This window comes from Uranotaenia lowii, chromosome 1 (assembly GCF_029784155.1).
Source record: "Uranotaenia lowii strain MFRU-FL chromosome 1, ASM2978415v1, whole genome shotgun sequence".
Classification (NCBI taxonomy): domain Eukaryota; kingdom Metazoa; phylum Arthropoda; class Insecta; order Diptera; family Culicidae; genus Uranotaenia; species Uranotaenia lowii.
In genome coordinates this window covers 7177434-7202320 of record NC_073691.1, presented here as the reverse complement: position 1 = coordinate 7202320, position 24887 = coordinate 7177434, and the positions used below count along the sequence as shown (strand labels likewise).

The following is a 24887-nucleotide window of genomic DNA, read 5'->3' as shown; positions in this document are numbered from 1 at the left end:
TTCCTCTAGCGACTCGAGACCCGACCTCTCCTCGTAATGACTCAAGGTAACCACTTGTACCCCTCTTATTGATTAAAGCCCTAGTCTCTCCGCTTGCGACTCGAGACCCGACCTCTTATCGTAAAGACTAGGGGTTGACCTCACAAACCTCTCCTCCTGATGACTCGAGGCCTGACCTAACGTCTCGAAGCGCGACCTCTTATTTGAGGCATTCGAGGTTTGCCACCTTTATGCTCGTCGTGTGCCGATCGAGAACAGCTTAGGGACTTAACCCAACTACTCGGATGATTCCCGACGAAGACGTCATCCGACTACGACTCGAATAGCTCACCGGCGTCAAGAGCCACTCTACCCGTGGGTATTCCCCAATCGTGAAATAACCCTTGCTCAACGATTTCCACTGCGAAGAAAGTCAAGTCTTATCCCCACAGCTTTGGTCGTTGGGAACCGCACTACTTGAATAATCCCCAAGGCATCCGCTACGCAGAAGATGTTGACTTATCTTTGTAGCTTCAAACCGTGAGATCAGACGCACATTACTCGACAGCCCGCCGTCGATGGGGTCAGTCTACACCGACCGTTGTCCGGTCTTCTTTTAGCTCTTTGGCTCGAGAGCAGCTTGTCCTGGACTCGCGCCTGTCACGGCACACATTCAGGACAACACAACGACTCGGATGTTTTCCGACAGTGACGACATCCTACACCGACTCGAGAGGGTCGCCCGGCATCCAGACCTCTTTACCCGTGGGTATCCACTGACCGAAAGTGGTTTACCCCTTTCCTACGAGGTCCGCTACGAGGAAGATGTTGTCTTATTCCCGCAGTTTCCCCCTTAGGAAGCGGCACTACTCGGATACTCCCCGGCAGTGGGGTATCCTATACACGTTTGCGGCACCCATGACCTCTATACGTAGAAGATAATACTCCTCCACTACGTAGAAGATGATCATTGTAGCTTCGATCAAGGGACCGGAAGGACGCTACTCAGATGCGCTACAGTGATGGAGTCATCCTACACCCATCCTGAACCCATCGCTGACCGCATTCAAAGTGTTGGAGTTCGTACACATCCTCTGTACTACGTTGTCTGCTGTCGTGTCGGGCCCACAGAAGGCAAGTATGTTGGTAGTGGTATCGCCGCAAACTTCGAACAGGCAAACACAACGAGTTCGGGTGTTTCCTCTACGTCACTATCATCCGGGCAATATGGCGAAGCCACTTTACATGGTCCTTCTCTTGCAGTTTCGGATTACCAAGGAGTTCGACTCACAGTGCACCCTTGACCATTCCCACTCTCTTACACACCTAGTCGACATGACTCGTGAAGCTGAGTCTGTCGTCGATCATCACCCTTAGGTAACTGCGCGTTTGGACACGATATCGTACGGTCCAACTGCAATGGTACCTGTTTGGGGTGCCATCAGGTTGGTGATCAGCACCATATTGAATTTGTGGTGGGCTACACGCAGACACTTGGAGTGCATCCAGCTTTCCACTGTCCGAATAGCTACTGTGACAAGTAGCTGTACCTTCGCTGTCGAGGAGCCAAGAGGACTACATCATCCGCAAATCCTATATGAGTCCTCGTCGTACATGATGTTCCACAGGACCGGACTAAGTATTGACCCCTGTGGAACACCCCCCGAAACCTCTTGTGTCTGTATGCCCTTACCGGTCATATACTGTTGTTGGCGCTTGTGGAAATAACTTTCCACAAGCCTATACAGACTGATGGTGTTGAAGGCGTTCTTCACGTCCAGAGTGACCCCCGCGCAAAAGCAGAGCACTCTCCTTTTCTTTAACCTTCGTTAACCGCTATCTCAATGACAGGCATCTACGGTGCTGCGTCATCCACGTAAACCAAACTGTTTCTCCGAAATTCCGTCCTCACTTTCAGTGGACCTTACCCGCTGTGTCTAGTAAATCCGGTCCGGGGGCCTTCCTTGGGTGGAAAGATTTGGCGATTTCGCGAAGTTCATCCACCGCAATCGTTTCCTCTATGCTGGTACCCCAGTCGTACAGGACTTTCAGCGGGGTCAGCGGGTAACATCATGCTAAGGGAGCAGCTCGTTGATGATCGTTGATTTGGTCCGGCAGTTTAAGTCTACTCAGGCAAAGTTGGAAACGAGCGATCTGGTTTCTCAACTTTTTCTGACACTAACAGTTAGCTACGATTCCTCGGTGAAGAACCTCAAAAATCTAAACGAGAAAGACTGTTAGGCGAAGATTCCAAGCGAGAATACAGGGTGGAGGAGTCGATTTGAGAAATGAATACGGAATTCGTTAGTAGGAAGCAAGTCCAGCTCAAGAAGTTCGAAAAAGAACCAAAATTCTACCGTTGTGGCAAGTTTTGACATACCAAAAGAACTTTCACAAGCAGGCAAGCGGAAGCAGATGCCAACGCGGTTGTGAATGATCGAAAGATTGTTTCTTTTATGGCCAGTCCAAGAAAGTCTAGAAATGAAGCAGTTTTCTACGTGGACTCGGGCTGCAGCGACCATGTGATACCTAAATAATCTGAATCATCTAGAATCGATCCGAAGATTAAAGAAACCGTTGGTTATTGAGGTTGTCAAGCAAGGAATGATTTAACAAAGGATTATCCTAAACCCTTACGAGGTCTAGGCTCAAAACCTGATCGATAAAAGTCGGTAAAGGCATCCACTGAATGGTCAGTTTAGTTTAGGCATTTCAGGCTCCCCTTTCTAAGAGAGCAGAGAAGTGACAGCCATCCCTTTCGTCATATCTAAGGAGGTTGAATCTCATCTGGGTACATTGCAAGAGTCATCATCAGATTTTCGTTCTTTGGAATTGACGATGCAACGCTCGTAAGTAACATCTTCATGCTGATCACCAAGCCATTTGGCTTGATTTTAGCCAATGCTGCCGTGCGTAGTCTATTGAAATTTTACATCTGAAATTTGTTCTTAGCCAAACGTTGATCAACACTCATATATTTGCTAGAAAGTGTTTGGACAGTTTGCAATATTTCCTAACAGTAAAATTCAAAAATGGCCCTGACACCAGTAACTCATTCCACAAGTTAAAGTATAATTCGTTAAGCTCATACCGGACAAATCTCGGTGAAACACTGTGACGATAGCCATGACATGAAGGAAAGTAACCGAACCAGACCTCCTAACAATGCGAACACTTTTATTTGTTTGTTTAATGGATCGAAGTAAATTTAGTCAACATGGATGAAACAACATCAACAACAATGTTGCCTCCAGGAATGCTTCGGTGTGTTCCCTCTCTCTATCTCGTCAGTGACATAATATGTAATGCAATTCTTCCAGCAAACGGAACGGGGACGGAACGGGGCTTGTTCCTGTTCTGTCAATTTACTTTTCGCACTGTTATGCATGTGTGGCCACAGGAAGTGCAATAACACCAACAACAACAACAACTAGGTACTAGGTAGGTACTCACCTCGTTTTTCCTCCACATGATTGCGACACAGGTTTAAGGCAGTTTCCAGAATACGATCGTCGTTGGACTTTTGCTCCCCAACGTCATCCTCGGCGGTGAACGTGGTCGTGTTCAGTATCGATCCTTTCGTCGTTACACATCTAATGGGGAAAAGAAAGGAAGTAAGTGGAAGAAAAAAAAAACACCGGTAAGAAATAAATAAACCAAACAACATTACTGGTCATTGATTCCGTAAACAGGACAAAACCGGTCCCGAAATGAGCAAAAAAAAATCCTAACAAACAACATAAAACTACAGTTGGAAGTGAATGGATCTGCTGTAAAAAAAGTTGGGACAAAGTATGTAAGATACTCACTTCAAGGCGGGATTTTTCTGCCTGATAAAAGCCAGCGCCTGTTTGGAGGCTTCGGCAACCTTCTCGGCGTGTTGGGGATCAAATCGGCGGTCAACGGCGACGACGGCGGCCGACTTTGTCGGTTGACCGGAGGAGGCCGCCGGAGCCGTCGGGATCGCCGATATGCTGGCCGTCAACTTGGAGGCGATGATTCCGGTTGCACCGGTCGGCTTGATTCCCTTGGAAAGGCCTTCCAGCTCGTTGATCACTGTTTTGGCAGTGAAGTGGAGGGCGGAAGAGAAAGAAGGAAAAAAACATGGCATTATGTCATACATCCGGAGGAGATTTGGTAATGCTGAAATTGGAACATTCTAGTCAAATCCTTCTAATTTTCAGGCTTTAGATTTTGGATTCATTTTAAAGATTAAAATTTAGATTCAGAATAAATGTTAATAACAGAATACACATTTGGATTCAGACTTAATATTTGAGATTTTTGGTTCATGTCGACTCTGGGCTGTGTTCTCCGGATTTGATCTCAGGACTCTAAACTTTTGACTCTTGACTCTTGGCTTTTGGCTTTCGAGTCTGGACTCTTGACTCGTCTCGGGACTCTGGTCTCAAGACTCAAATCTCGACTATGGACTCGAATCCCAACTCTCGATTCTTGACTCTTCACTCGACTCTCGAATCTGTATTCTCGACTTTGGCTCTCGACTTTAGATTCTGGACTCAAGACTCTAGACATCAACTCTTGACCTTCGATTTTCCGTTAAGGATTGTGACTCTTGAATCTTGACCCTTCAGTCATAACTATTGACCCTAGACACTAGACTTTGTAATTTCAAATTTTGATTTAATAATTTCACATCAGACTTTGTAATTTCAACTTTTGACTCTTTATCTCTCGCGAATAGACTTACAACTTTCGACACGCTGGACTCTTGTCTCTCGCCTATAAATTCTAAATTCTAGACTCTAGACATATGACTTTTGACTCTTGATTTTGAATCTCGATCTCTGGATTCTCGATCCTGGACTTGCAACTCTCGACTTTGGACTCTGAACTCAATACTCTGGACTATGAACTCAATACTCTGGTCTCTAGACTTTAGACTCTGAACTCAAGACTGTAGACTCCAACACTTGACTTTTGACTCTCGAATCTTGGCACGGGATTATGTACTCTTGACTCTCGAAAGTTGACCCTAAACTCTCGATCTAGACTATGGATTTTAGACTCTATAGTTTAAACTGTTTACTCTCGAATCTACTTTCGGTCCTTATTATCGACTCTGAACTCTTGGCCCTCGACCCTGGACTCTGGACTCTAGACTTTCGACTCTTGACTCTACTTTAGAAACGACTCTCGACTCTCGATTTTGGATTCTCGATCCTGGAGTTGCAACTCTCGGCCTTAGACTTTCGACTCTGAACTCAATACTCCGGACTCTAGACTCTAAACTGAAGACTGTAGACTCTAGGTCTTGATTTTTGACTCTCGACTGTTGATCCTTAACTCTCTATCTAGCCTATGAATTTTAGACTCTATAGTTTTGACTCTTGACTATCGAATAGACTCTCGGTCCCGATTTTCGACTCAGGACTCCAGACTCTGGTGGTATGACTCTACTTTGGACACGACTCTTGACTCTAGATTCTAGATTCTCGATCCTGGACTCACAACTCTCGACTTTGGACTCTGAACTCAATACTCTGGACTCTAGACTCTAAACTCAAGACTGTAGACTCCAACACTTGACTTTTGACTCTCGACTCTTGGCAAGAGTATTCTTGACTCTCGACTTTGGACGACTGTTGACCCTTAACTCTCGATCTAGACTATGCATTTTAGACTCTATAGTTTTGACCCTTGGCTCTGGAATCGACTCTCGATCTCGATTTTCGACTCTGGACTCTTGGCCTTCGACTCTGGAATCTAGACTTTAGAGATATGACTTTTTACTCTACTTAGAACACGACTCTCGACTCTCGATTCTGGATTCTTGATCCTGGAGTCCCAACTCTCGACTTTGGATTTTGGACTTTGGACTATCGAATAGACTCTCGGTCCCGATTTTCGACTCAGGACAACAGACTCTGGTGGTATGACTCTACTTTGGACACGACTCTTGACTCTAGATTCTAGATTCTCGATCCTGGACTCACAACTATCGACTTTGGACTCTGAACTCAACACTCTGGACTCTAGACTCTAAACTCAAGACTGTAGACTCCAACACTTGACTTTTGACTCTCGACTCTTGGCAAGGGACTCTGTATTCTTGACTCTCGACTTTGGACGACTGTTGACCCTTAACTCTCGATCTAGACTATGCATTTTAGACTCTATAGTTTTGACCCTTGGCTCTGGAATCGACTCTCGATCTCGATTTTCGACTCTGGACTCTTGGCCTTCGACTCTGGAATCTAGACTTTAGAGGTATGACTTTTTACTCTACTTAGAACACGACTCTCGACTCTCGATTCTGGATTCTTGATCCTGGAGTCCCAAGTCTCGACTTTGGATTTTGGACTTTGGACTATCGAATAGACTCTCGGTCCCGATTTTCGACTCAGGACAACAGACTCTGGTGGTATGACTCTACTTTGGACACGACTCTTGACTCTAGATTCTAGATTCTCGATCCTGGACTCACAACTATCGACTTTGGACTCTGAACTCAACACTCTGGACTCTAGACTCTAAACTCAAGACTGTAGACTCCAACACTTGACTTTTGACTCTCGACTCTTGGCAAGGGACTCTGTATTCTTGACTCTCGACTTTGGACGACTGTTGACCCTTAACTCTCGATCTAGACTATGCATTTTAGACTCTATAGTTTTGACCCTTGGCTCTGGAATCGACTCTCGATCTCGATTTTAGACTCTGGACTCTTGGCCTTCGACTCTGGAATCTAGACTTTAGAGGTATGACTTTTTACTCTACTTAGAACACGACTCTCGACTCTCGATTCTGGATTCTTGATCCTGGAGTCCCAACTCTCGACTTTGGACTTTGGACTTTGGACTATCGAATACTCTCGGTCCCGATTTTCGACTCAGGACTCCAGACTCTGGTGGTATGACTCTACTTTGGACACGACTCTTGACTCTAGATTCTAGATTCTCGATCCTGGACTCACAACTCTCGACTTTGGACTCTGAACTCAACACTCTGGACTCTAGACTCTAAACTCAAGACTGTAGACTCCAACACTTGACTTTTGACTCTCGACTCTTGGCAAGGGACTCTGTATTCTTGACTCTCGACTTTGGACGACTGTTGACCCTTAACTCTCGATCTAGACTATGCATTTTAGACTCTATAGTTTTGACCCTTGGCTCTGGAATCGACTCTCGATCTCGATTTTCGACTCTGGACTCTTGGCCTTCGACTCTGGACTCTAGACTTTAGAGGTATGACTTTTTACTCTACTTAGAACACGACTCTCGACTCTCGATTCTGGATTCTTGATCCTGGAGTCCCAACTCTCGACTTTGGACTTTCGACTCTGAATTCTCGGCGCCGGACTTTACACTCTTGACTTTCGACTTTGGACTCGACTGTTGATCCTTAACTCCCCGTCTAGAATATGAACTTAAGACTCTATAGTTTTGACTCTTGACTCTCGAATCAACTCTCTGTCCAGATTTTCGACTCTGGACTCTTGGCCTTCGACTGTGGATTCTAGACTCTAGAGGTGTGACTCTTGACTCTCGACTGAACTCTGCATTCTCGAGTCACAACTTTAGACTCTGAAAGTCTGGACTCTGGGTGTGTAACTCCGTACTCTTGAATTTTGACTTCCGACTATGGGCTTGACTTTCGATTCTTGACTCTTGACAAACGACTCACGACTCTAAAGTGTCGACTCTTGACTCTGCACTTTAGGCTCCATATTCTCGACTCTGAACTTTTGAATCTCGATTCTCTACTCTGGACTCAACCTTCGGGCTATGAATTCTTGTTTCTAAATTATTAACTCTTGATTCTTAACTCGACTCAGGACATTCGAGTTTGGTAGTCTGGGCCATAGACTGTAGTCTTAAGACTCATGACTTTGAACTCTGGACTATGGATTGTTGAATGAAGAACTCTGAGGTTGAGTTCTGATTTTGCTTGCTTTCTCAAAGGAATTAAAAATTAAATGGGAAATATTAAAGAATCATTATTTTGATGAACCTACCAACAATTGGAACCATGAGTTGATACAGCGGATGTGCCTTGGCTATGCTCCGGATGTCGGACAGATAATCTACGAAGCAGTTGGTATCGGGAACCAAAAACCGAGGACGGATCTCGATGTTCAGGGCGATTGTACTCTGCGACAAGATGTCCTAGGAAATAAGAAAAAAAACAGAAAGATATGTTGAGTATTAATTCAGATCTGAAGCATTCTAAAAGTTCTTGAATAAATATTTCGGGTTTGTTTGTTCTAACCGTCCAAAAATAATTTTCGCAGTCAATGACCGTGCAATCTAAAAAAACCTCGATAAACAAAATTTGCAAAACAGTTCCCTTTCACCACAATGTTGCCCGGTTCCATACGCCACTTGATCGATTCCAAACGGCGGAATCTTCCGCTTACAGTTTGTCTTCAATAATTTGGGTTATCTGATTGTTAGAGGACGGCCGGCGGCGCTTCTTTGAAAGCAGTTCATTCCAAACAAAATTTTGAGTTTGAGCAAATCTAATTACTATGCAAGCGCTGTAATTCCTCAAACAGAACAACCGCAAAACGCGCTGCGGCGCACTTGGGAGGAACAACGAACCGGTTATTATCATCCCCGGTCGGTTTGGTAAATCCCGACCAACCCAGCAATTCGGAGGGTTAGTTCGAAAATTTGAACCTTCCTCGCACGTTTTTTCCACTTTCTTAGTTTTGGTTTTCGGAGCTTTGATTTTGGGGCTCCTCCGGGAGAGGTTAATTAAAAAGAAAGTCCATATAATACGCGGGGCCGCTTGATGGATAGGTTTGGTTGCTTGATTCATCCGAGATTGGCCCGTGAAAAATGGCTCAGACTACGGCTCTCTGATATCACTCGTTCAGTCGGTTGGTCGGTCGATTTGTGGGGGGCAAGCTCAGGTACTAATTTCAATTAGCTGCCCAATAATAATTTCTGACCGAGATATTCTAGGTCAAAGAAGAGGGGTTGGCACACGGATCCGGAGCAAGGGGGAATTCCGGAACCGTTTCTTGAACCCTTTCTTACGAGATGATTTCTGTCTGTGTGCCCACCACTCTTCCTTCCTCCTAATGGGTGGTAATTTGATAGTGGAAGTTTTTTTATGAACCAGAAAATATAACAGCTGATAAACGGGGGCGAAATGGATGATGAATCAAAAGCAGCAGAAATTATACTGTAGGCTGCCGGTGTGAATTAATGGAAGTGTTAAACAGCAGCCATAAATAAGACCACAGATTGACTCCGAACAATGGTGCGGTTAATCGAAATTTAGCCTGTCTGCGTTTAGAAAATCGATACTGAATGGAAGTTGGCATAATCGATTATGTTTATGGGGTCAGGAATGAAAATTCAGTTGGTTAAATAATGGGCATGGCCCGTTTCTTGAATAGAACAAATTATATTACAAAAGTAGGAAATTACGGGTTCATATTCTGTTTCTTTTAACAATGATTCATGATTTCCCAGATCTGTATATTCGAAGAATTAAGATCAGACGATAGAAAATTCCAATATACTGGGTTACCAGCCATAGATTGATGTCTTATTATGCTTTTCAAATGGAAACCAGACCAGTTGTTAGTAACAACTCATGGCAACTGGGTAGTACTAAAGAAATCAATTCACAAGCCAAATATATTTAGACCTGTATTCTCGAAGTAGTTCTCAAATCTAACATCTTACGCCTCATCTCACCGAGAAGGCTTTTCAGATCTCAGTCTTACGTTTCCCCTTACTTTCTCACGTCTCTCGATTTTATATCTCAACTCCCTCTTATGTTTTACATCTAGTCTTACGTTTCCCCTTACTTTCTCACGTCTCTCGATTTTATATCTCAACTCCCTCTTACACATATCTCACATTCAGGCTTCGGACTCGTTTTGAAAACGAACAAGAGCTGTATGAAAATTCGCTCCACTCTTTAAAAGCATTATCAAAAGAGCAAAAGTGTTAGTTTCAACACTAGGGAGCACTTCCCGAAGAGGCCTCCGGAAATACACTTTTAGACCTTCAAATACTATGATGCTGCTTTATGCAAAACCTTGGATGAGAGTACCGATGTTATACTGTATCAGCTGGGTAAAAGGATTTGACAAATCGACAAATTGATGTTAGGAGTGCGCAAGTACAAGCTGCTAGTACTAGAGCTATTTGATTCTACACATTTTTTTCGACACCTTGAATGCAATTTTTTGGGAAAAATGATGACCAAAATTAATGTTACGAGTGCGCTAGTACTCGTTGATAGTACCATTACGTGTATAATATTGGTTGATTTCTAACAATTTCTTATGACGCCGAGTTTCTGGTACTAGCGTACTCCTAACATCAATTTACGTCATCCACTTTTTATTCTGTGTCATGGAGTCGTTTTTTCTTGTTGAACAGGTTGAACTTGATTCAAATTTTATTTAGGTAGAATCCCAAAACTTCGCTTAGAAATCTGCAGAGTGGCTCCTTACAAAGTTTTGACCAAAAACTGAACCATTAGATTATTGTTAAAATTTTCGACGTATATTCTGTATGACTTTTAGGGGCCTACCTCAAGAAAAAAATCTAAAAACTTTTAATTTATCAACCAGATTAATGAGAAAGTCGTTCATTGAATGAGACTTGACAGGATTCCAAGTTCCAAAGTCCCAAGAGAGGAGAATATTCAATATTAATCCAGGATAGAAATGACTCACCGAGATTTTTTTTTACCCAAAACGATCGAAGTTGATGCCCAAAGATGCAAGAATGCCCTACAATGTAGGTGTCTATAGTTATATTAATTTGTGTACCTATTCCATACATATCTTCTAAGACTAAACATCGAAACATACTCCCAAGATTTGTCGGAACAGCTCAACGGCTTGCGGCGACCGGAAAGCAAAATCAGTTCTCCAATCGAAGGGTGAAGACACGACGACGACGACGAACGGAATGAGAAGGTAAAATAATAAAAAGATATTTTGCTCGAAGCAAACAAAATCACTAATAAATAGTTCAATAACCTAAAGACCGCTGCTGTTGCTGTTGATGCTGCCGTCATCCACGTGAATCCCTTAAATCCGAAGGGGGACTGGGAGAGGGGAAACGGACACACGGTGGACACGAACCGTCCAGTTAGCTGAGGCTCATCCTGAGAAAAGTGAGATCTTCTTTCTTCAATCCCTCGGGAGTGCAAGCGTTGGGCATCGTTTAGGAAAAGAAAAAAGATTCTTGACGTGCGTCGCGTCGCCTCCCCCTTTTCCCTGTCATCGTTTTTGTCGTTTATGTTTGCGCAATTTCCTCCCCCACCCTTGTTCTCGGTCGGTTAACGTTTGCTGCTCGCCTTATGCTGGGGCCATCAACATGTCAGATCGAACCAGGGAGATGATACCTTTTCCGTTCGTGTATGTGTACCTCACCTTTTAGCACGTTCCATGTTTCCCCTTAGAAGGAACCGTCGGTAGTTCCAGGGTGATGTTCCAGGTGCCAATCCTCGGATCGACTTAGTGAGGATGATCTTCATCTTTGACTTGCGCGTTGCAATTTCGAGAATCAACGGAGATCGGTTTACCATTTGTTTGACTACCAGCAAACCCCTTATGCTTAACAACGACGCAAACTTGAATTCCAATCAAATTGAAACTGTTGAAGTTAAGCTATAATACCGAAGTTTAAATTTTCGCCCCAATTTCGCAACAACGACCTATTCCCGCCAAAAATGGTCCAAAAATGAAAATAATTTTTAAGATTCTGTTTCCGAATGTCACCCCGGACGACACCGGCGCGGGATCTCTGATCGAGAAAGTAGTAACAAAAGAAACGAGACCTACATTTCGCGAATAACACAAAACGCTGCAATGAACATCAATTAATGGAAGGCGGTGTGCAGCCTCAGCTCAGCTCAACTCAGCCGCGTAGTCACCCGCACACTTGGAATCGCGGATCAATGAAGCCTAATCTGTGGGACTTTTTTTCGGCCAGAGCGACGCAAATTGTTGTATTCCGGGCAATCCAACATAACCGTACATTTTACTGCGACAAAACTGCAGCGCGCGACAGGAATTTGCAATGCAGTTACTTATTGCGCGTTCCCCTCCCGACTTGGATGCGGGCGCCTGGAACGCACAGTAGTTAGGAGAAACCCCTTCTTTTCAGTGCTCCCGGGACCGGGCCGGACCGATCGAAACTGGATCACTGCAGCCAACCGATTTCATCGCACCATCAAAGCTCATTGCAAATGCAGCGGATGATGCCGGTAAATCGGGCAATAATCGTGTTATGACATGGGAACAAGAGAACCTAACCTAACTGAGCCCCCGGAGACGACAAAATCGAAGAGCGCGCGCAATCTCGACGGCTGGCGACGACGGACGGCTCCAGGCCGGATTATCTCGGGCGGTTGTTTTCACTCTAGAAAACGGAGTATGTGTTCCAGTTTTCGAAATTTGTCATGTTGTGCGTTGTTAACAAGACAGGGCAGCAGCAGCTTGTACGATGTGAAAACATCGATTGCTGCAGAGCTACAATTGACGCTGATTAATCCGGATTGAGACGCAAAAAAATTAGTCGAAATTTATCTGAGAGACACAAAATGTGTATAACCATATTTTCTCATGAAATCTTTAAACATTCCCATTTCGATCAGTAAATACTAAATAGTTTTGCAGTTAAAAACTGATTTAGCAAAGAATAACAATGAAGGTGTTAATAACAAAATTGTGTTTCAGAATTTATGACGTCTGTTCTAGCCCGAATCTTTTGAATGGAAACAACGCGACAACGTCAAATCCTCCTAAGTTAAGGCTACAATCATGGAATTCGCTAAAGTTTTCCAGTTTTCACTGCAAATATAAGTACCTGGAGTTTAAGGGTATTTGAGCTTGATCTTGCTATAAACTACGGTTGGCCGCTCCTGGCCAATGGCATAATGGTTGCACTCCGTGATTGGTTCGAGATAATCAATATTGTACAATGAACCAAATGAAAGATTGCTGGGAACAAGCAATATCATCTTATTGTACAACTTTGAGAACCTCCTACTTTCAAATGAACCAATAACGACGCCGGCCAAGTTCGTGGAAAAGGAAATGCAGCACACGTGATGATTTGGTTTTTGGAGACCGACTGTACGCCATTCTTCTTCAAATCTCACAAGGGTAATGTGGTATGGAGTATAACTTTGGTTAGCGACACGGCCACCTGGAGTTTAAGAGTAGGGGAACTGGGGGTATGACGCCCACGTTAAGAAGAATCTTTCATAACTTGTAAATGGAGAATGCAATCCAGTAAATTCGACAATAGTTTTGAAAAGGGGACTGTTCTTCACCAGAAATATACAAACAGGAAGACTAATACCAATTATTGACGTCTTAATCGTTAAATTTTGAAAGACTTTCTAAAGTATGATTTTCATTTCGTTTGGGGCTAAGTGCGCATATGTGTGTACCCAAACGCGCCTTTTAACGATTGAAAAGTGTTTATTATTTCAAGGGCCTCCGAAAGTGTATGCCAGGTAAAAACACTTCTTTTCTACTTAACAGGTGGAAAAATGTATTGCTACGCGCAGTGCTGCCAGATATACTAACGGTTTTGTGAATAGTTAATTAAATCTATATTAAATTTAGGAATTTTACGTATTTTCGTTTATTTTCAAGTTATGTTTTCCAATTCAACATAACAATATCCTTAATATTGTTGTGATGAAAACTGCATATAAATTTAAACTAATATGAAACATGCTTAAAGATAAACAGACATGGCGCGTTTTGCCCTGCCTAGACATGCTTATTAAAAATCGTTAAAAATATCAGAAAAATAATTGAATAAAGAAATTTTTCGTTGTGTGATGATTGTCAAGACCAATGTTCATCATTGGAACAAATGCCAGGTAAATGTTTTGCTGATAGATGTTGTAATTCCTTACGAGAAAAGTTGAAAAATTGCAAGAAAAGCTCCCAAAAAAATATGTTTTTTTTTTCGTCAAATTTTCGCAATATAGAAAACTTAGAAGGTCTACAAATGTTTAAAAACGCATAAAAGTGCAAATGTTTAAAAACGCATAAAAGTGTAAATAGAACAAACTGGCATTTTCAGAAATGTTGAGCAATGTTTGTTTAGTAAAATACTGATGGTGGCGCATCTTGTCCCGACTGCGCATTTTATACCCAGTTCCCCTATTTCAGGGACAGAGAAAACTAATAGAAGACTAAACAATATGTCTTCTGCAAACAGCTGGTTATCAAGATGTGGTAAACTCTTCCTTCGATAAACAGTTTAAATTTTGCAGTACGGTGGGGAACTTGTTCCTTGGAGATTGAAAGGGATATAATTACTAGGACATTCATGGTTGGTCAACACCTCTCGAATCCGAAGCGAGTTCTCTGTTCTCTGGTTATATTTTGATAGCGCTAAACTTTTTCTCCGAAATGCGCTACATTCGTAACCGAGCGAAACCGAAGTCATATGCCGAGCGATGCCACCGTTTGAATAAAAGAACTGCTGTGAGAGAAGTAAAAACGTCGAAACACATCACTAAGGCCCAAATTTTCCCCTTTCTATTACAATAGGCGACCTAACCTAGGGACACAAGCACCGGCAAACATCACGAACCGATCTTACTTCTTGTTGACAACAAGTTGTTGTTGTAGTTGAAAAGACACCAGAGGAGAGAGCTTCTCTCTTGCTCTTATCTTTTGAATGTCTACTCTCACTCTCATCTTGGTATGGTTTTCACTGATCTTCTAGGGGAACATGCCCTATTATGCGCCACCTAAGCAAATCGCTGATTTTCTATGTACTCCACATACAAATTGTCTTGAAAATGGGTGTAATCGTTGAAGAAAAGAGTTTTCTACAAATGCCTATGATTTTTTATTACTCAAATTGCTTTAGTTGCTTCAAAAACTTGATTTTTAAAAACCATATTAAAAGCCAGAGAACAAAACTGTGTTGCAAATATGCGCCGCTGTGTATTCAATACGCGCCTAGCAGCCGAACACACCCGAAAGCAGCCGAAGATCGAAAACACACCAATACTTAAAGACACTTTGACTGAAAAGAAAATCAAAATGGACTAATTAAAATTAAAAAAAAAATGAAAGTAGATTTATTGAACTGAATTTACGCTCAATATATGGTTTGAGACTTTTTGTTCATTTTCAATAAAAATTGGCCATTTTGAAAAATTATTGCTATTTTCAGCCTACTACGATTGGCGCGTTATAACGAGCGTATGGGCCTTGATAGAACATACCCATAAAAAGCATACCTTTCCGGGTTCAGTATGATTTTTTAGCATAAAATCATAGTTTAGATTCTCCTCTATCGATGTGTCAGAAAATTTTGTCTTATTCGTTTTTCTCTGCTTGGTGACACCTTATTAAAAGTGCTTTAAAATTTAGATCGAAATGAAGAAAAACCTAAATTGTGAAAAACCTAAATTTGTGACACAGAAGCATTTTAAGGAAAAATTCATACTTGCCATGACCAATCACAGCATTTAAAACAAATTGGTAATGTTTTGCAGGCTTAAAATGTTTCAGATTCTTCAAAACAAGGGTGGCGCGTATTAGCCACATGGGGCGTTATATGAACTTTTCCCCTATTTGGTTTACGTACATCTGGTGTCTCAACAAGATCAGAATGGTGTTGAGAACGAAAAATTGCACTGAGGTGTATTTTTCAAGCCGGTGGGTGAAAAATTGCCATCAGGTCTGGTGAAAGATGACGTACGAAGAGTTGTTAAAGTGCAAAATTGAATTCGTCTAGAGCAAAATAATTGGCCTTCCGCAAGTGAGGTAAAGCTAATTTCCGACCTGCAACCAGGTACCATTGCAATTGGACTATGACTCACTTACACGGATTATGTCGAAAACCTCTTCAACACTATTTGTGAGTTCGAAGGAGTCTGAGTCCTACACGTGGCTTAGGAGGCTAACCCACCTGACCCGCGTGTTCGAACAGAGGAAGTGTCGTCGACAACTCACTTTGTGTTTCTGGACTTCCTGGACTAGATCCACAAAGCTTGTAGTTGCGCTACATGGGGACCGCATTCTCACGATGAGATGTCGGGTCCTAACTCGTCAGAGGAGGGGTTGCGCATCGAGTTGTGTTAGAATGAGGTATTGCAGACAGAGGATTCGGAAACGAGTATTGCCTTGGAGCGCACTAGCGCGAATTGACCTCCCACTTTTGAAGCAAAGTGTGTCAAACATTTCGAGGTGGGAACAAAGGTCAGTGGCCCCAGGTGGACTTTATGGCGTAGGGGGTACAGTGTTTTTTAGCATTGTACCATGAGTCGTCCAATTGCACCCATGGACCCAGAGTAGCAAACTGGGGGACGCGGTGGTTCGCCGCGCCTTGGAATGCAATCCGTAAAATGGATTTACCACCTGAGTTAACAACTAATAAAAAAGGGGCTAGAACTAGGGACTAGGACTAGGAACTAGAACTAAGGACTAGAACTAATAACTAGAACTAGGGACTAGGACTGCCCCCTAGCCAAAGGGCATTCTACTCCAACCGTAGTTCGGTCTCCTTCCTTTCTTTGGCTGGCAACCGTAGGCTTTAGCCCGTTGTGTGCAGAATCAGCTTATCCTAGTCTTGCGCCTGTCACAGCACACGTACGGAGTTTTTTCGCTGACGACCCAGATGAATCCCGACGATGATGTCATCCTACCCAATTCGAGAGACTCATCGCTACTCTACCCGAAAGTATTCCACGGCATGAATACTCTTCCCCCTTCCGTTTTACTCGGATACTCCGGAACGGTAACGGTGGAGATACCCTACACAACGTTCGCGGGGTACCTAACAGTTCGACATACGCAGAAGGTACAGTCTTAGTTTTGTATGCTTTACTGCCAGGTTCAGACGCACACTACTCAGATGCTTGCCGAGAAAGGAGTCACTCTACACCGGTCGCGGACTGGTGCTTGTTCCAACCCCTTTGCAACGTTGACCACGCGGCAAGTATTGACATCCTAGTGCGTACCCCTTCGAACCTCGGACAGCGGTACTGCATGAAGTATTCGCGACCAGTTAAAGACTGCGGCATACTGAAATCCACCTCTCCATTTCAACTTCGACGTTAGGGATCAAGCGATGGATCCACCGGCCGATTTCCCAGTTGTCCCACTGCTGCTTCCAGTTGGACATCGAGGCCTCCCTAGCGTATCTCCGCACATTAGGCATGTCTCTGTCTTCGTTACAGATGATATCTTCCTTCAACAAAACCGAGTTCGGCATGACACCCGCCATTACTCCAGTCGCTGCCGAGGATTCTGTTCAGTATCAGCTGATTACCCGCAGCTTCATCAGCCGCTGCACGCTGCAGAGGTAGCAGTCTTTCAGGCTACCAATCCAAACCGCAGAATGGAAGGGGTCACGCTCGCAATGGGGAGTTTGACATGCTGTGCGTGAGAGCAGCCGTTGCCATTAACGCATTAACGCCACGCAAACTCGACGTGGCTCGTGTAGCTCAGCCGATTGTCATCGGTGATATTTGATTACGCGCTTGGTCTCGATTGCGCACGGTCCAACTGCAATCGTACCAGATTGTGCGGAAAGAGCCTGTAGGTTATTAACGGATACTGAGAAGTGGCTTGCGTAGTGGTGATCGTCATGTCCATCTCGGTTTTGTCAGAGGATGGTGTCTATTGACACATCAGTAAATAAACACCCAACCCACCCAATGGGGAGGTCGCATTGACCAATAGCGCCAGCTGTGTGACCACTCAGAGAGAGGTTTTTGCGTCCATTACGCATGCTTCTTCGACTACCACTCAGAACAACTTGCGTTGACATTCAGAAATCATCTGAATCCGTAATTTTCTATCATCCAAGATTCGTAGAGGTGCCAACATTACAATATATTCGTGCTTGTGGACTAAGCATATCCACAACATGGTGCAGAGGATTTTGAACGCCGGCAAATCTTGGGAGGAGTTGAATATCGCAGCTGATTGCGGACGGAGTCTTCTGAGTAGATCTGCGTCCGTTCCCACGAGTACAACTGCATAGATAAGACAAGATCTCCAGTAGAGTAGATCTCCTGAGTAGAGCGTCTGTTGTAAGATGACTGAATTGACGGAGTGCATCCAAGCAGTGTCGTGCCTTACGAAAGAATCTGCGGTAATAAGTCCTGAACCTTTTCGCAGTTAATACAGTGGGCCACTTTTGTCTAGGTCTGTGGCGGGAACTAGTCTAGAACAAGTGACATCCGATCGACCTCAGGATAAAAAAAACCTAGGTTTGAAAGCTCAAAAAAAATGATAGGGTCGTCAATCTACGCAGAAGGGAAGCTTTTTGGCTAAGACACCATGGGTTGCATCCCTGGTGGGAATCGAGGTCAGATGTCCTAGATGGGGTTATAGACGGGAAAAAAAACTCTTCGTTTTGCCAGTTATTCGATTCTCTTTACAAACTTTTTTGGTCTATCGTCAATTTGCCCTAACTTCTGTTTAACCTATCGTCTTTTTGCAGATTAACCTTCGGCCTAATGTGGCTCGTTCGTTCGAGTATCCTATTGGGCCTTTAGACCCATTCGACGGACTTTCAGCAAGCCGATTTGCGACCTAATGGCCTGTAGTCAAAAATCTGCCACATGTTCAACTCTATATTTTTCGAATACCTACTCCCAACATTGTTTAATCTTAAGCACATTTTTTCGGTTTTTGTACAATTAATGAAGAGTTTTTTTTTTTATTTATTTTTTATTGATTACATTTGCTAGAAAATAGACGCACTAGGTAGCCCATAAATCCCAAACTCTTGTATCTGCCTCTTGATAACGTACAATTAGTGCAGAAACTATCAAAATGGATTATGTTAAATTTGAACCAACAAGTAACACAGTTAACTCCCATCAACGATCGCAGCATGAAATTCATCGTCCAGTAACATGGACGCAACCGAAACGAGAGGAAAAAAAATACAGTAACGACGCTCTACTGCTCTGCTGCTGCTGTCGACAGCTCCAAGGTAGACGCCGCCGCCTGCAGGTCGCGGCTAAGACGACCAAGATGACGACAGTGTGTTCTCCAGTAACGGGATTATCGCGTTTTTGCATTTTTTTTTCTCGCACATTCACGCTTCCCCGCGCGACCCGCGACATGATCCAACCAGGTGAATCTGGACGTTCGTTGTTCGCAAACACGTACTCTGGAGCAGCAGCAGTTCATTTTCAGCCCCGATTAACATAATTCCAATTCATTTAATGTGTAACAAGCGACGCCGTAAATACTAAGTAGTGCAGTACTCAAGCAAGACCTGCATAATCCAGTGACTGCGCGCGAACTAACCAGGAGTGGACGAAAAAGATTCAAACCGAAAAATAAAAACACGAAACACTAAAATCCATGGGGAGCGACGTTTTCGTCGTCGTCAAACAAAACGTCTGAAAGAAATTTGCAATGATTTCAAACACCTTGTCCGGTACGACGCCACCACCCACCCACCAAATCCACCACCCTGACGTCGTCGTAGTCGTCGGATGGAACAGATTTTATGTAGATGTTCGAGGTGGTTCTTTCTGTTTTGCGTCAACTCCAGGAGGCTTTCCTCCAGTTGGTCACCATCAGTTACAGAAAATAGCAAAAGCAGTCATGCATTCCTACTAAACTTGACAACTCTTGTGCGCGCGATTTGTGAACGCACGTCGATCGCCGCGACGCCACCACTCCCGCGCGCCGCCTTTTAGCAGTTTGGGACGCCTTGGAGAAATGGCGATTTGTTGGAACCACTTGCGAAACATTAAAATTCTACTCGGCTAGCGAACTAAATGAGTTATGTTAAAAACCAAAAAAAAAAAAACGGGCAAATTCTTCATTCAATTGCTGCTACTGTTTCTTGGCGTTCGGATAAGCGTTAGGTTTGTGCATTCAACGACATCCTAATCGTTTTGTCGTTCTGCGCAAAGTTGTTAACCTTATGGCAACTTTGTTGCCCATCATGTTCGGGACTTAGGTAGTTTTGGTATTTGAATTTGAGTGACCAGAGCCAGAAACAAAAAAAATAAAAGAAAATGGGTCGTTGGGGCTAATGGGGTTTGACCGTATCATGACGACAGCACGACGACAAATTGCTCGACTTTTTTTTGCGAACGCACACATGGCGTGGGTGAAGAGAAAATGCGGCTGCGGCCTTCATACCACCAGCCTTCTGTTTCAAGCCCGATGACCCGTACCGTGGAATTGGTGGCTTTTAGAGGAACGACTTCCGTAATTGGAACAAAATTTAATCTGTTCCCACGAATTTTCGACGATCAAATGTGACCCACTTTGTTGTGGTTGTTGGGTTCGAGTCGAGCACTGCATGGAATGTGGCGCTGGGCGAAATTTTATTTTTATTAAAGTTTTTTTTTTTGTGGTCGCCGCACGACAGAACAAAAAGTGCAATAACATCGATTAATGCGGAACGAGACGACATAAGTTAAATGTAAATTTATTTTTATTCCACTCTGCCCAAGCGTTAAAAGGCTTTTAGTGTTTATTTCTTGAGGTCGGTTGTTTATATTCGTCTGGTTCGAAAATGTGGGGCTCGTTTTCATGCGAATCTAGAGAGAAATTGGTCATTACTTGTTTTCTTTTTATCAAATTTAAATACCAAAGCTACGTGATATCACAGTTTGAGATAACAGAAATTGACATTTCCTGGCTTGCCCTGGCTTTTCCCTGGCTTGTCCGGAAATTAAAAGCCAAATTTTAGGAAAAACTCAGTCCGGGCCACTCGAGAAATCCTGATTTTCCGGACTTTGGGATAATTTTTCCCTTTTGTTTGGGTAACGTGCCGCTATTAAGTATGCCGTTTTTATAAAAACAAAATAGGTGCTATGCCGCACAAAATGTTCATTCACCGGTTAAATTCCGCAAAAATGTGTTTGAAGGCCACAGAACACGCGACTTGCGGAGCGATTAAAAAAAATCGGTGTTCTACAAAAATTCATCGCACCTGAAAAAAATCTTTCAAATTGAGTAATAAAGACCTTGCGAATTCCAGGTCCTTGGAGGTCGAAACAAGTCCACAGAGTGTATGGACACGGTGCAAGGACCTTGGGAGGTCGTTGGAAGATAGATTTTTAAAGCCATTTTGAAATCCAAAACGGTGGCTTGCACCTTACTTCAAAATGCTTAAAATATCTGAAAATCGCATGAAACCACCATAAACTTAACAGAATTATAGCAAAAATATATAAAAAAATATGGGAAATTTTATAACAAAAAAAAAATTACAAAATTCGGACAAAAATTTGAAAAACAACACAAATATGACAAAAATATGACAAATTTGTGATAAATTTCATTTTATGGTCAGATTATTGTCATATCCCAGTTATCAATCATATTTTAATTAATTTTTTATATTTTAGTCATAGCTTTGTCAGATTTTTATCATTTGATTGTCAAATTTTTGTCATAATTTTAACTTTTTTTGTTTTGATAAGTCCAACTTTATGACATTCGCGAATTCATATCAACGTTGCAGTTGGTACAGTAGAAACAGTGATTAGAAGCTCGTTTGTTTAAATAAGTGTTATAGACTTACCTCATATCTATATCGAGATTCGAGACTGCAGAAAACTACTCTTAAATCAAGCAGGGTGGCCAGCGAGTTTCTATTTTCAAATTTCCGGTTTTTTCCCGGTTTTTCCTTGTGAGATATGTAAGAAATTAATTCCAGTACATATTTTATTTTTTCAACAAAAATTGTCACCTTCGCCTTAGGCTTTAACAAAAACTTTTTTCAACTTTGACAACTTTTTTTTACGGAAACTTTTTTATTTTTATAATTTGAATTTTTTGGACGTCATCTTGGAATCTTGAAGTACCGCATTGCATAATTTTAAAACCACATCATGATATCATGTGGTACATCTAAGTTGATGTTCTAAATCTCAAATTCAATGGGAAATTTCAAAGTTCGTTCAATTAATCATAACCGAAACTTTCATTTGTCAATAAAACAATTTTGGGGTTCAAAGGTGTTTAAAACCTTAAAAATTATAGAGGAAAATATATTTTCTGAGACAATTAAGGTTAGATTTTTTTGTAAAAATATTCAAACAATGTTTGAAAAGCGAATATTTTGCTATTTTCACACTGAGGGAGGAATTAATAAAGTTTAATATTTTATTGAAAAATTTTATGAATTTTTCGAAAAATCATGTTCGATCTGTTAGAACTGGAGTAGAGATTTATTGTCATTATTTCCTCCATAGGTCTAAAAGGAACGAGAAACCCATTATTATGCCTTGAAATGAGAGTTGCAATCAAAAGACTGGACAATGATATATTTTGCTTTTTTTAGATTTCTCAGAAGTTTACTACATGTTAAACCTGGTAAAATTTAAATGCTATTATTTGATTTTAATTGAGAATATATAAAGTTATAAATGTGCATTTGAAAAAGGGTTCGTCAATCTAAAAAATCTCGGAAAATATAATTTATTAAAACGCTACAATGAACCGAATATTAAAGTTTTAAATAATTCTGATAAATCATTATATTCAGAGAAATAAACAAGCTTATTTTGTGCTATTAATGTATTTTACTTTAAAACTCGGACTTGGAAAGTTGAACTCATATTCTGAAACACCAACTATGTATTGAAATTCTGATCCATAAATTTCGATATAAGTTTCAAAATTTAATTCCTAATTCGATCTTCGAGTTTAAATTTTGAATTCTAATTGTAGAACTTACACTTAGAAATTTGCATTGATATTCTTAGAATGAATGGCATTACTTTTGTTTTGTTTTTTTTTTTTTTGTTCAACTCTGAATATAGAAGTATAATTTTTGAAGGATTTCGAACAATTCTGGTTTTGATTTCTAACATTCGGTGGAAAAGCGAACATTAAAGAATGGAAACACGCTTTTTTTCATTTCGTTTTTCATCAAAGAAATATAAATAATGTCTACATAAAGTTTGCAATAAAAGTTTTCTCTTGATTAACATTATTTTTTTTCTATACGAAGGATTTATATAGCAAAAGTAATTTTCACCGGATAAAGATTTTTCCCGGTTTTGATGTCAAATTTCCGGTTATTTCCCGGTGCTATTTTTAATTCCCGGTTTTTCCGGTTCGCTGGCCATTAAGACATTGATTTAAAAACATTTTTGAGATTATGTGATAAACATGACATTTTTCCCGGTAGTTTGCCGAAATTCTAGGTTTTTTCCCGGTTTCCCGGTGATACGATGAAATTCCAAAGTTTTCCCCGATGGTTTCGGTTTTCCCGTTTCGCTAACAACCCTGATTTTGGCACAGGCTTGCGAATGTCATTCAAATGAAATTTGCACTAGCAACAATCGCATGACATTTTCCGTAACATTTCTCACAGAGACTTCAATGACATTGACGGTCTTTCAAAAAATGTTACGTAAATGAAAACAAAGTCATTAAGCAATGACATTAGCCAAAAAGAATCTTATGGAATTTTGTCTCCTCGATAACATTTCTGCCTAGCGAATGTCATTGGTCCGGTTGGTTCTACGAATATCGCAATGAAATTCGTGGCTGTGTGTGTGAGTTTAATGGAAAAAATGTCACAAATGTCTCTTTTTCAGTTCATTGATCGCGAAAAAATAAAATAAGATACTCGTCTAAATCGTATGTGTCAATAAGATGCCGTTTCTTCGGGAAGATTAAACGCGAAATTAAAACAACCAAGTGACGATTAATGGCAATGATACCAGTAGAAATGAGTTTAGCTACGATTTAACTTGCGACTCCTCTATTGAAAGGGACATTCTTCCCGCCCGCGTGTCATTCGACTTTTTTTCGAGTAATAGATATATTTTTAAACAACATTCGCAAAAAGAATCATGGAATGCATGGATGGAAATTGATAAAATTTTCAGTGAAGCTACCTTAATAGTCAAGTGGTTTTTTAGATAACTTCAAATGAAAAAGCTCATTGACCAACATTTTTTAACAGGATCGTTGAAAATCTAGGTACGTCCCCGTGGAAGACCTTAAAACAGCTTGAAATCAACTTTTTTACCAAAATTCGTATGGTCAATCATTTAAGGAGTCCTAGAGGATTTAACAGTGAACCAAAATTTGTATGATTTTTACTGGTTCTATGAAGTTATCTAAGTATTCCGAGTGGTTTGATCAAGCGTTGTACAAAAAATTCAATAGGGGTAGTGATAAAAAAGATGAATTTTTCAAATTGGTTCATCTAGCTGACAGGCCTGACTTCATTTCTACAAAGTAGAAAAGCTACTTACAGGTAAAATATCCAAAATACGGTGGTCAAATCGTGAGCAAAATATTTGGACCGCATGCGGGGAGTAATTTTAAGAAAAAAATCGCAATGGACAGCAGAACGAATTTTTAGTGGCACCTGACAGGTTTCAGATAAACAAGGAGAAAAAATTCAAAAAATATATATTTCTGGTACTTGACGATGCTGACGATCTATGAATGCTGCGAATCAGTCAGTGTTTCATAACGATTGACACGATAAATGGCTTAATACACAAATAAGACTCCCTCCAACAGCAAACATTTTTTTGTTTTGGCCGGATCATTACACGAAAACTGTGTTAAAGTGATAAAAAGTCAAATATGCTGTTTTTTCCAAAGGAAGACAATCGGCTAAATTTGTCATAATTTCAATCAAATTAAAACTTTGGAATTATTTTGGAGGTCAACCTTCGGTGAACATAACAGTTAATTATAATGTTCAAAAATAGGGATAAAATCATGGTAAATGATCTATTGCAGCAGTTTGTCAAAGGGAAATTGTAGCTGTTTTTTAAAGGGGGTCATTCAATTTTAAGACTTTCTAAACATTTTCAAAGTGTATGATTTTGTTTGTAACATTATTTACTATGCATTCAACACTTATTTTCATAGATTTTTTTTTTTGATTTTAGTGGTTGGTGGTTTTAAAGTATTGTTCGACACTGCACATTCGAAATGTTTTGAATATATTCGTAAATTT

The 24887-nt window shown here is 41.4% G+C and overlaps 1 protein-coding gene across 2 annotated transcripts in view; it reads right to left on the bottom strand.

The window, feature by feature from the left end:
* The window catches only part of LOC129738652 (telomerase-binding protein EST1A), a 177474-nt gene that overhangs the window by 5102 nt on the left and 147485 nt on the right, over positions 1 to 24887 (bottom strand). For both annotated transcript variants that reach the window (XM_055729901.1, XM_055729902.1), the window contains 3 exons: positions 7961 to 8111; positions 3789 to 4035; positions 3433 to 3572 (listed from right to left, as the gene is read on the bottom strand). In XM_055729901.1, the coding sequence (XP_055585876.1) occupies positions 3433 to 3572; positions 3789 to 4035; positions 7961 to 8111 (538 nt within the window). The remainder of the gene's footprint in view (positions 1 to 3432; positions 3573 to 3788; positions 4036 to 7960; positions 8112 to 24887) is intronic.